This window comes from Bolinopsis microptera, chromosome 4 (genome assembly GCF_026151205.1).
Source record: "Bolinopsis microptera isolate Bmic1 chromosome 4, MBARI_Bmic_1.0, whole genome shotgun sequence".
NCBI lineage: Eukaryota > Metazoa > Ctenophora > Tentaculata > Lobata > Bolinopsidae > Bolinopsis > Bolinopsis microptera.
The window spans coordinates 12,400,342-12,413,424 of record NC_087075.1 but is presented as its reverse complement, the minus strand read 5'-3'; the positions used below and the strand labels follow the sequence as shown (position 1 = coordinate 12,413,424).

Below are 13,083 nucleotides of genomic sequence, written 5' to 3'. Positions count from 1 at the left end.
TATCATCATGTACATTGTACAAAGTAATTACATTTCACACATTATTTAAACTCAATTTTACACGTTTATTTGAGATCCACATAATCTATTATACACATAATCTATTATACAATGTTCCCGCTTACAATAGATGTAATACTCCCCCGCGTTTTTCAGTATTTAGATCATGTTTTAAACGAGTATTTTAGATCTCTGATCTAATGAGATGCTAAGACACTGAGATTGTTGAAGCGAGCACAATTATTTTTGAAGGTGAAGAAAGATAGTTCAAAATGATGATTATTGAACATTTTGTTTGTTTTTATAGCTAAATAAGAATTTACGATTTAAATTTAAGTATTTACTATTTAGGCGTATTTTCCCCATTGGTTTCGATTTTTAGTTCACACAACTTATTTTATCAAATAGCATTCATTCAGATATCTATGCGTAATAAAAGACCGGACCATTATTCAAGTCTTTTGGAGGATGAAGCTTTTTTTACGTTGTAGCCACAATAGCCGTAATAGCGCGCCCATAACGGACAATAAATAATATTGATAAAACCTTGATCCAATTTGGAATTCAATATTCATGAATGTAATTTTTTTCAACTTTTTAGAGCTGAAAGTGTCCATCGTTTGATTGTCTAACACCCACTTTAGAAATAATATGTAAATGTGTTTCATCTGTCGGATCTACAAAACGTGAATATAAGACCAGATGTTTATTCATGATTATTACACAGTCAGCACCATTCACAGAACAATAAAGTGACGGTGTTATAACTTGACAATATTCCATGAATATTCAACTAAAATAGTCGAGAATACAGACAGTAGTGAACTAATTGGTGTATATAGCTGTACAGTTTAGCCTTGTGGTGCCCTGAACAATGAGATATTCTTGTACACCAAATCTAGATTCCTTATTTCATTCCGCGGTATCCTCTTTAATGTTAGACTTGGCGCATTTGCAGCTTTAGGACGATAACTTTTAAAAAGGTTAACTGCAGTTAAGTAAAGTATGGGCTTGTCATTGTAGAGTTGAGATTATAATTCTCGGTTATAGAGTGATTGGACAACGCAAACATTTATTTTACAATATGAATGAGCAGCTACATGAATGAAAAAATTCCAGCTCCTTTGATAAAATATTTCCTTGTGTTTGCAGTACCTTATAACTGGAGAAGAGTACACTCTCGTCACCTCATTCTCCCGCACAGAGTAGAGAGTGCCCGGTATCTCAGAACACTCCGAGTGAACTGTCACGTGACTAGCGTTGTATTCTACCGTGATTCTGTGACATGCGGGATCCTGAGGAGTTAATTAGATAATCATGTAATTAACTAATGATTAATTGATCACAAAAGTGAGGGATCTCCATTAAGTTCTGCGACTAAGTTATTCGTCACGATATAGAATCCTAATTCTTAGAAAGAATATTTTTGAATTTAAATTTAAAATTGGCACTCTTTCAGCTATATGTGACAAGAGAAACGCCGTTTTCGGGCGCGAGGAGGATTAGGACTCCTCGGACTGTATTAAATCAATTCCTTCTGTAACGTCCTCAATAAATCTAATAGATTTATAGTGTTGTAATAAGTTTAAAACTATATATAGTTGGAAGAGTTTCGGTTTTAGAGAGCTAGAAGTCAAGTGTTACTTTACACATACAGGGTCTCCTTAGGTATTGTACCCCGTCCCTTTAAGAAGTTTACCGCTTTAATCGGCGGTTCCAACTGTTCTAGAAACTAACGATGATATAATGGCCATGCGAACAATAGGAATACTGTCAAACGAACGCGAACGGTCCGATTGAAGCAAGAATTTGGACAATAGCTGTACAGTGTACATTATGGATTCTAGTTCGATACCTCAGTTGTTCTTAAACGTGTCTTCTTAGAATTCTAGTACTTTCTAGAACTTCTCGTCTGACTATTGTTCATGGAGAATCACACTGATGGTCCTATGACAACTAATCACGGTGCGGAACAACAAAAATATTGTTTGATAAAACTGACAACTTTATCAACTTAATTGGTCGAGCCACCACAAATTTGAGTAAATAATGTCAACATTTTGAGAATTTCTGAACAAAATCACCCCTTTCAGGATTCACAAATTCGCCGGCAGTTGACACAGTATTCGGCTGTATCTACGTGATATGTAGTCTAGTTGGTGTCACAGGAAACATAGCTGTGTTCTGTTACTTCTGGGCTCGCTCAGATAAAGATCTCTCAACCTGCCTTCACCTCTGCACTTCCATCAATGATGCCACCTTTTCTTCCATGGTGATATTCGTTGCTGCCTCCTTTTTCAACAATAGATCACACACCCTGTTCAGGTCGGATACAGTATGCTTCCTGTGGGGTTTTGTGTACCGTATAATACAAAAGATGGCCATGTTCCTCACCGGAACTCTCAGTGTCACCAGGACCCTAAGTTTGGTGTTCCCCTTGATGACGATCAAGAGGAAGCTTGTTCTGATAGTGATAGGGGCTTATCTGGGGCTAACACTAATTTACGATATAACTATGACAGGTTTGTTACTGAAGTTTTTGCAATTCACTGTTTTATATGCGGTTTGAAAGCCATTTTATAACAGTTAACATTGCATTATCACCACATCGCTTTATATTTATCAGTCTTGCTGTTATATAACTCTCCGTCTCTTTCAGGAATGTCTATTTTTAAGTCTGCGTATACTAGATCGGATGTCTACTGTTACCTTATTAACAATGAAGAACATGCGCTGTTTCCTACTCTAGACCTGATTGACAACATTCTCTACATTGCTCAAATAGCGCTGCCAACACTCGTGGTAATGATCAGCTGCCTGATCTCGATCCTTAGCGTAAGAAACTCAAAACACAGCGTTACAAATGCCAGTGCAGACAGGGCATCACAGGCTATCAAGCGCAAAGCGACGGTTACAATCATCATAATTACAACACTCCATATAATACTCAGCATGCCAATGGTTGTCAACTACATATTTTGGACCATTACACGACTCAAATACGAATGGCCTGGTCCTTTTTACTCATCAAGCATTATGTACTACTATTCTTGGAGTTTCAGTGATATCATGTGTCTCGCTCTAAACGCGATGATAAACCCAATAATTCTCCTGACTCGAGTGGAATCATACAAAGTCTGGGTCGCAAAGAGTACAAGAGAAACAATCCGACAGGGGGAGGATAAGATAATAGGGATGACAGAACTAGTGGATGAAGAACTGAGCATAATAAATAGAAGGATGGATAGAGTAATTATAGAAACGGAATGTCGACTGGATGAGGGAATGCAGAAATTATCCAAGAAAGTTGCTGAACACAATCCTCTGGCAGATGAAAGTGGTCCAAACAGAAAATCAAGCATTGCTTGTATGATTCAAACCAATGGCATGGCTGCGTTTCAGCTAAATTTGGTGCCTGAAGATACTTAAAGATCCTAAAAGTTAGAGGTTAAAATGAAAAATGATAGATATTCATAAGTTTCACTAACCGATGAGGTTAGGCCAGGAATAACAATAGCAACATTCTCTCCGGCCCAGGATTCCTGAAATTGTTTCAACGTACTAGTAAACCAAGAAGCATATAAGACAATGAACATCATTATCAGGAAACTTGTTGCGTAACAAATCCACGGAAAAACTCTTCCCAAAAAAACAACTTACGGGTGTGTTAGAGATGAAATCGTTAATTGAAAGTGAGATAGCAGTAGGAACGCTGAAATAGAAAAGTCTGTTTTTATTCAAGACAAACAATTCAGATTGAAAAACTTTCAAGTTGAGGTTACACTATAACTAGCTCAAAGTTTGGACAAAAATAGGTCCCAAGGTAAATATAAGACGTTCGATTTATAGTTTGGCTTATTCACAAAGAGTTTAATTTTTACTCACATGTAGAGGAAAAATAGAAATAAGATATGACTCATCCCAGAATGGTTTTTATCTCAGGTTCATTCTGCTGTGAAAAGGAATTTGGTTATAGAATCGCTATCAGCTTTGCATGTTTGTTAACATATATCATGTACATTTATTCATTGCAGTGACTGTCTTGAAATTTTCATCTTAAGATATAGGACTTCATTTATTGTTTTCATTATACGGCATATAAATAATAAAAAACCAAATGAGAACAAAATTATGTATGGATGATACCAGAAAAAGTATAGTGTATGTTTGCAATAGGTACATAACATAATTGACAGTCATAAATATGGAATAAAATAGTAAATTGCATGATTAGTGCCTAGTTTAAAACCAAGACATAGCCACTTCATGTGTAGTGATTATACGAGAGGGCTGATTTCCAATTCATATTGTATATTATTATCAAATAGTCATCACTGCTGTATCCGGGAAAATCATATCACACATAATATATCATAGTAATAATTAATTTCTAAATTGTCTAGCGCCATGAATCTTACAATATAATTAAATCTTTAAAAATATGCTATTTTCATAGTCCCAACGTGCAAAGTTGGCACTAATACCAAAGAATCAATTTGTTTCCATTGGAGTTTCAGCTGACTTCCCATCACTGGATGATTTCAATTCTTCAAAGAAATCATTTTTCTCCACATCACACTTCTTTCTCAGATCCTCCATTTGGGAAAGAAAACTATCATTGCTTTCATCATACTTTTGCTTCTTCTCTCTGTAAGATTTATCTATCGACTGCAGTTCTTCCTCCAGCTGACTTTGATGAGAGACAAGACTCTGTACTTGCTTTTGAAGAATGAGCATCCTTTGCTTGGTAACAACAGTTCGCACATCAGGAACGCTGCCTTCTTGAAAGAGTTCAGCAATGTAAGCATGGTTACGATGGTAACGTTGTGTGGCTATATGTTTCTCGCTATATCCGTCATCACCATCATCTTCTTCGGCATAAAACATCTTGTGATTCTCTTGTTCTTGAAACGATATCTGTGCTGCTTTCTCTTTAACTTTCTGTTCTTGGTGTTTTTGTTGTTCTTTAGCTGCAAGATATGCTTGATATGCAGGGGACTGCTGATATATTGCCGTAGCTCTGTGATATTCTGCTTTTTCTGATTCATACTGATCGAGGTACTTTTGTTTTTCATCATCAGCCATATTCCTCCATCTCTGTCCAATCATCTTACCAATCTCTCCAAGCTTTAGTTCAGGATTGTCTTGTTTGATGGTTTCCCAAACATGCTTACAAAATCGCATGTAAGGCATCAATGGCCTCTCTGGAGGCTTTGGTGGCTTCAACTCGTTGTTCAACATCCTGAGATTAAATCTGATTAGAATTATAAAATGAAATGAACAGAAAATTATGTGCTTATAAACTGCCCATTTAAGGAATAAGGATAGGTTCAAAACAAAGTGGTGAAAGTATTCAGCAACAAACAACTAATAAACACTTAATCAACCTTGTATGATGATTACATGCTAGTTTAACCCTATAGTACTTTACTGTATTATTTTCTCAAAATAGTCTCCGAACATGATTGAATCATGGAAATTTCCTGTTTCATTAATATACCATTTTCCTGTTGGAAATTAAAGTTTTTGATCTCTACTATTTATTGTTAATAAAATGCTCATTGTAGCCAGTTATTTTAAAAGATATTCATCATCATAATGTGCCAAAGGAAGTTATAAGGAGTACAAATTTTGAGGAATACAAATACCTCTCTACAATGGGTTGAACTTTTAAACGTCAGTTAAAACTTTTTATAGGGGAATAGAAGGTAATAAGTTCATACAGATAAAACATACATGTTTATGCAGTATCTTGGTTGTGTGCAGATAAGGTTAAGACAAGTAAACATAAGCATATAAGGTTTAGATAAGTAAACATGGAAATTAAATTTGGTTCTGAAAGCTACAGGAAAGTACTGTGGGTAATGACAAGAGTGATTGCATGGTTTTCATCTTCCAAATTTAGGACTAGCATGGGCTATAACATGTAATCGTAGGGATTTAATTGTAAGGACTTAATTGGGGCCTATACAGCCCCAAAGCTCAAGGTCGAGTCGGCCAAATGGTCACAAAGCTGTGAGTGAAGGTTTAAAAAGAGGAATCCAGATTCTTGTAAGGGTCCCGTTCAACGAGCGCAGTTATTAATTCTACACTGGAACTTGTGATTTATCATCATCCCCATTCAGTGCATATACAGTTAACTATACTATTATGAAAAATCGGTTAGGGATTTATTTGTTTAAGCCTGAGCTACCAGAGTAGTATGCACATAATTTGTCTTTGTGTTTCTATGTCTGCCACTTGCAATGTAAAGTACAAATTCAAACAGTATACACAAATAAATCGAGCAAAGATAACTGTCTAAGGCACGGTTGAGGATCGAGTACCCTTTGTTTAGTAGCGACCAGAAAAGTCTCACACTGAGGCATAGTCTTGCAATATTTTGTCAATTGGTCCTATTGATAACTGGCTAAAAAATTATATCAATCTGCTTGCTTGTGTTAATTACACAAACTTTAATCACTCACAACTCAACAAGTTTTAGCTCGTTTAGGCTAAAAATATAACATGATGTGCTTTTACTAATAAATAACAATACAACATCTGCATTAATAACTATTTTAATCCATGGCAATTATTACGGACGACACAATTGGGTCACAAATAATTGTTCATGTTATTACAATTATAACTTCGCTTATTAGTTTAATTAATTGTTAGTCATTATTTTAACGAGTGTAACTTAATTGACGATGTCAATTTTTCGAAGCTCAGCAAAGCCCAATAGCGCATTTTGCCAATCTAACAAAAATATAATCCTTTTAAAGTAATGACCGATCCTGAAGTTAATGACTGTGACCCATGTCTCCAAAAGATGTCTGATGTTTTGGAAAACTGTAGATCCTATACAATTAAGGACTTTAACACACATATCAAACCGTGTTTTGCAAGCAACTGCTCCATGATTTTCCAGAACATAGATGGCAATAAAACAAATTTTGATGCCTTTAGCATGGAACTAGACCTAATAGCCGAAAAATTTAAAATTATTGGACTTGCTGAAACCAATATTGGAATAGAGGAAAGCACTGTTTACCATCTAGAGGGATACAATTGTTTCTACCAAGATAAACATATCAATAAAGCGAAGGGAAGTGGAGTAGCATTGTACTTAAAGGACGAACTTAATGGAGTTGTAAACGAAGAATTATCATGGGTAACCAAAAATCTTGAAACCCTATTTATTACCATTCAACATGATGAACCTCTACATGTAGGAGTTCTGTACCGTCCTCCTAGTGGGAACGCCTCAGAGGCACTAAATGAACTTAGAAAAATGATTGAATCATGCTCAAAAAAGAATGTTTACATACTAGGAGACTTCCACATTAATCTCCATGATGAAAACAGTAAACTCGTTCAAGACTTTGAAAACCTTATTCTAGGCCTAGGTTTATCACCACTTATTTCTACGTCTACGCATCATAAACCAGGATGTAACCAATCATGCATTGACAACATACTCACCACCAACATCGAAAACTCTATCTGCTCTGGAACGATTAGTACCTGCATCAGTCACCATCATGCTGTATTTAACATATTCAACTCACCCCTAGTCAGTGCTGAGGATCATGAACAAAAGCACTTCCAGTACTATGACTACTGTGCAACTAATGTGAACAAATTTGTCGAAGTACTAGACAATGAATTAACAAGTGATCCACCAGAAGATTTCAGTACTTTTTTCACTCTATTCAATCATCAACTAGACAACGCATGTAAACTAGACCAGCCTAAGTGTTCTAAACGTACTGCTAAAAACAACCCATGGATTACATCTGGCCTAATTGCCTCTATAAATAGAAAACATGAGCTTTATGACCTATGGAAAAAGGCAGTTAAGAAGAAATGCCTCAGCAACTCTTCACCTAGCCATGCAGACTGTCTTACTCTTTGTTATAATTGTACAAATAAGGTAACACGTCATGAAGAATTTAAGGCACACCGGAAGTTATTAAACCACCTTATCAATTCTGCAAAACGTAAGTATCATGGTGTTAAGATTACAGAATGCGCTGGAGATAGTAAGAAAACCTGGCAGATAATCAACGAACTACGTGGTAAGAAAAGACGTGAGATCAAGCCGAACTTCGTGATAAATAATGAACGTGTGATTAATCGTCGTATAATTGCAAATGAGTTCAATAAATACTTTGCCTCTATTGCAGCTAACCTGAACGAAGCATACTCTGGTGACTATTTGAGAATAAATTCGCTGCCTTCATTTACTGACTACCTGCCAACATCAATTACGTCCAGTATTTATCTTTGGGATTCTGACTGTACTGAGATTAATAATAATTTATAATAATTACAACTTTTATAAACCGCCTTATAGCTAAATCATATAACTCGATATAATTTAATCCTGGAGATAAACTCCAGTGCTTTCTAAAGCGGCTCTTACATTAACTGAGCTTAGTTTAATTGAAAATTAGACATGACAAGTTCATTTTACCTATGTAAATGCAAAATCAATCAAATGCTAGAGAAAAGAAGTATGTTTTAAGTTTGGTCTTGAAAGATGTAACTGACTCAGCTGATCTTATGTCGTATGGCAAGGAATTAAATACTTTAACTGCACAGTGACTAAAAGCTTTCTCTGTGTTTACATAGTTAGGAGAGGGCGGAAAACTAAGGTAAAAATAATCATTATCAAGACGTACATTTTTAAAACTTTGCTGCCTAGGAGATATCAACTCTTTTAAGTAAGGAGGAGCTATATTATTTAAACACTTGTAGGCAAGTAGGGCAATCTTAAAATCTATTCTAAATCTAACTGGTAGAAAATGAACTTTCTTAAGTAGTGGAGTAGTGTGTGCCTTTCTTCCTCTCCCGAAAATAAATCTTACAGCAGAATTTTGCACCTTCTGTAAACGACTTAAATCATAAGAGCTCAGTCCAAAATATACGCTATTGCAATAATCAATTCTAGAGAGTACTAGAGCATGAACAAGCTGAATCTTAAGGTTAAAAGACAGTTTTGATGCAATAAACCACAAATTTCTGATCTGAATATTACATGCTTGAACCACTGACGTAATCTGATCACTCATTGAAAGATAACTGTCCAAATACAGCCCAAGACTCTTCACAGTTCCACTAACAACATGTGGCTCTTGATCATTAACAATCTGTAGAGAGGCTGGAATATTTTTTGAGTCAAATTTAGAGGATATAACGATGACTTCAGTCTTAGAAGAATTCAGTTGAAGGAAATTCTTTGTCATCCATTTCTTGATATCAGACATACAGTGTTCCATATTGTGCTCTAGCTGTGATGGGTCATCAGAATCAAGAGTGAAATACAGCTGGGTGTCATCAGCATACAAATGAATATAGCACCCATGCATACTTGCAATGTTCTCAAGATCTTTGGTGTACAATATGAATAGCAGGGGGCCAAGGATTGAACCTTGTGGCACACCTATCTCAAGAACAGTTGATGAGGAAGACGAATCCTGGACTTTGACACAAAATGAACGGTTAGCCAAGTAGGACCTGATCCATGTAAGAGCAATGCCTGTAATGCCATAAGCAGATCTTAGCTTCTTGATTAATCTTGGGTGATTGACAGTATCAAAGGCAGCACTCAAATCTAGAAGTAAAAGAACAACTTTAGTTTTCTTGTCAATAGTTATCAAGATGTCGTTATGGATTCTGGTTGTTGCAGTTTCACAGCTATGAAACTTCCTATAGCCGGACTGAACTTTAGAAAGCAAGTTGTTATCCTCAAGATAACTGGTGAGCTGTATAGATACACACTTCTCAATGATTTTTGACAAGAATGAGAGATTGCTAATAGGCCTATAGTTAGATAGAGATTCACCGTCAAGGCCACGTTTCTTCAAACTTGGACGAATGAGAGCCTCCTTAAGTTTTATAGGAAACTCACCTTTAACTAATGATTCATTGACTATAAATGAGATCAGAGGAAGGAGTTCTGGGAGACACTTGATGAGAATCTTTGTAGGTATGGGGTCAAGATCACAGAATTTGTTGGACATATTCTTTATGATGCTTACTAGTTCCTCATCAGACACATGACGGAATTGTACTATCTTTGGGCTATTAGAAAGAGGAACAGATTCATCTGAGTTAGGAGAATCTTCAAGGGATTGTTGTTCTAAATAAATGTTGTTGTATATGTTGTCGACCTTTGATTTAAAGAACTGTGCAAAGTTGTTAGCACTCTCAAGATTTGAAGAGCAAGAAGGTGTAGTAGTACTAACTTTTTCTTTATTGAGCAACTTATTAACGATGGAATAAGTCTTTTTAGCATCACCTGCACTATCTTGTAACCTTGTTTTGTAGAAGTGATCTCTTGTGGATACAATGACTGAGGATGCTCTCTCTGATGCTTTCCTGTACAGTCGTTTATAATCTGGGCAATCATGATTCTTTTGATACAGTCTCTCAATCTTTCTTCTCATTGCTTTTGCTTGTTGACAGTGTGTAGACCACCATTCAGCGTTATGATCTTTTCTTGGGATGAAAGTTTTTTCTTTAGCATGCTTGTCCAAAATACTGCTCAACTCAGACTCATAGATATCAACTGCACTATCGAGGTCATTGAAGCAATCAGTGTCACATAGTTTTGACTTAAGAATGTCCTCAACAAAAGCATCTAGGTCTATGCAAGCAATGTTTCTGTAAGTAATTGGTTCTAGAGTGCCTATGGGTGCTGGAGATACATTGCAATTAAAAGCAACAAAGTAGTGGTCAGACGATGTGCCAGAATCAGTAATGACAGGATCTAGAACTTCAATGCAATCGTGAGTAAAAGAACCATCCCTGGTAATTACAAGATCTAATATGCCCCCATCTCTGTGTGTTGCAGCTGAAATTTGTTGCACCCACCCACAAGACTTAAGTAGTGAATTAAACCTTTGTGCAACTGAATCATTTTCGTCTTCAATGTGGATATTAAAATCACCCATGATCAAGGGCTTTCCAGGTTTGTCTACTAAATCAACCAAGAGTTGCTCAAAGTCAGTTAGAAATTGGGGGATGTTAGCACTCTGAGATGTGGAGGTGCCAGAACGGTAAATTGAAACAATTCGTAGTATATCTCCAGAAGATGATTTGAAGGTACATTCACAAGACTCAAACGTTTTGAATCGCTTGCACTTCTGAGGAGTCACTTTAAGACTTTTCTTATATAGAACAGCAACACCTCCTCCCCGCCCAGCTCTTGGCTGGCTATGAATGGAATATCCAAGTTCTTTCATCTCAGAAAACTTAGCATTGTCATCTTTTCTCAGCCAAGTTTCTGTAGCACAGCAAATATCAGTATCAAAGTCTTCAAGCAATTGCATGACTCCAGCAGTTTTATTGCATATGGATCTGCAATTGAACAGGGCAAAGTTCATACTCTGACATTCTGACTTAGAGTTTGTAGCTAGTTTTTTGAAGTAAGGATGTTTTGTTTATACCGATTCAATGCCTGTTGCATGATGGGACACTGCTCTGAGCTGGAATGGTGAGTGTTACAGTGAGATGAGACTCTTGGATCTTTTGACAGACTGCAATTGCGACATCTATGTCTGCTAGGGTCTTCCTTGTAATGACAGTCTGATGTTCTATGCCTACCGCTGCAATACATACAAACCAGAGTTTCTTTCTCAGGACAATTTTGGGAAATATGGTGGAGCTTCTGACAATTATAGCACTGCTTGATGATGAATCTATCCTTAACAGGACAAGCACTATTCAGAATGAATATTTTGCCGTCTCCTGTCAATAGGTTCCTAATCTGAGGGGAGACCTTGATCTCAGCAGTAGTGTACCTTAGTCCAACATTTATGTACACAATTTCAAAGAAATGCTCATTATCTAGCAAGTGTTTAAGTCCAGGATTTTTCAAGGGAATAATATCTAGAAGAGCTTTTTTAGTCTGTAACCGGAAATCTTCAGCGGGTAAACCAGAGCGTTCAATGGTTTCGAATATCTGACTGGGAATATTAGACACAGTGACTTTAGGGAGAGCTTTCTGGGAAAGAGTGATGTGAAAACCAAGTAATTTAATGACATCAGAGTTTTCAATAAGACTTTTAGCCTTCAGCCTATCAGATGAAGATGGAAAAACTAGCGTTATCTTCTTGTGTGAATCTAGTAGGCTAGTTTTCATAGCAATCAATCAAATTAAAGAGACCATAAGCGAACTAAAAAACGGGAAATCCAGTGACATACCTATTCATGTGATCAAGAAGTCATGCCAAATTACTGCACCGTACTTAGCTAGATACTTTAACAAATGCATGCAAGAAGGCCACTTCCCCGATAAATTGAAGACTGGGAGAATCAGCCCCATTTACAAAAAAGAAGATGAACAGCTATTAGAAAACTATAGACCAGTATCAACTCTACCTGTATTCGGGAAAATTCTAGAAAAGTTAATTTACAAGAGGCTCTATAGTTTCCTTACTTCCAAGGGGATAATACATGAAAACCAGTTCGGCTTTAGGAAAGGACACTCCACCAGCCATGCACTGAACTACTCTGTAGAACATATAGAATCGTTAATTAGTAAAAAGCAACATGTCCTAGGGGTCTTCATCGATCTCTCAAAAGCCTTTGACACTCTAGATCACTGTAAACTAACTACTAAATTAAAAAACTACGGTATAAGAGGGAATGCTCTGAATCTTATCTCTAGTTACTTGTCTAATAGGAAACAATTTGTAAATGTTCTAGATACCAAATCTGATGAATTACCGGTCGAATTTGGAGTCCCTCAGGGTAGTGTATTAGGACCTCTACTTTTCCTACTGTATATCAATGATATTTGCAATATAACTAATAAGGGTAAATTTGTCTTATTTGCAGACGATACTAATATATTTGTCGCTGCCAATTCGAAAAATAAAGCATACGAATTGGCTAATGAAGTACTACAGGCCGTAAACAAGTATGTGGGAGTTAACCTACTGCACATTAATGTAAAGAAGTGTTGTTATATGTACTTTTCTCCCTCTAAACGTGATAATAGCGAATTAAATGCAGATATAGATAGCCAAAACTTGTCCATAAATAACAAAATAATTAAACGTGTAAGTCAGACAAAATTTCTTGGAGTAA

At 36.3% G+C, this 13,083-nt stretch overlaps 4 protein-coding genes across 4 annotated transcripts in view; 2 read left to right on the top strand and 2 right to left on the bottom strand.

The window, feature by feature from the left end:
- The window catches only part of LOC134813817 (cadherin EGF LAG seven-pass G-type receptor 2-like), a 43,287-nt gene extending 39,333 nt beyond the window's left edge, over positions 1–3,954 (bottom strand). Inside the window, exons 1-4 of the mRNA XM_063821697.1 lie at positions 3,886–3,954; positions 3,661–3,712; positions 3,489–3,542; positions 1,156–1,295 (exon numbers count right to left, since the gene is read on the bottom strand). Coding sequence (XP_063677767.1) covers positions 1,156–1,295; positions 3,489–3,542; positions 3,661–3,712; positions 3,886–3,920 — 281 coding nt within the window. The 5' untranslated portion in view covers positions 3,921–3,954. The remainder of the gene's footprint in view (positions 1–1,155; positions 1,296–3,488; positions 3,543–3,660; positions 3,713–3,885) is intronic.
- Positions 1–13,083, top strand: part of LOC134814234 (zinc transporter ZIP11-like) — a 94,160-nt gene that overhangs the window by 58,956 nt on the left and 22,121 nt on the right. The gene's annotated exons all lie outside the window — the stretch shown is intronic.
- LOC134814235 (DNA-directed RNA polymerase II subunit RPB9-like) overlaps positions 1–13,083 on the top strand; it is a 94,997-nt gene that overhangs the window by 63,221 nt on the left and 18,693 nt on the right. The window lies entirely within an intron of this gene.
- Positions 4,119–5,250, bottom strand: LOC134813860 (SWI/SNF-related matrix-associated actin-dependent regulator of chromatin subfamily E member 1-like). The gene has a single exon (XM_063821743.1). The coding sequence runs from the start codon at positions 5,239–5,241 to the stop codon at positions 4,492–4,494; it is 750 nt and encodes a 249-aa protein (XP_063677813.1). The 5' UTR covers positions 5,242–5,250; the 3' UTR covers positions 4,119–4,491.

What these genes read in the sequence shown, in the direction of transcription:
- LOC134813860 (XM_063821743.1), bottom strand. Translation starts at nt 5,241, where the DNA reads ATGTTGAACAACGAGTTGAAGCCACCAAAGCCTCCAGAGAGGCCATTG.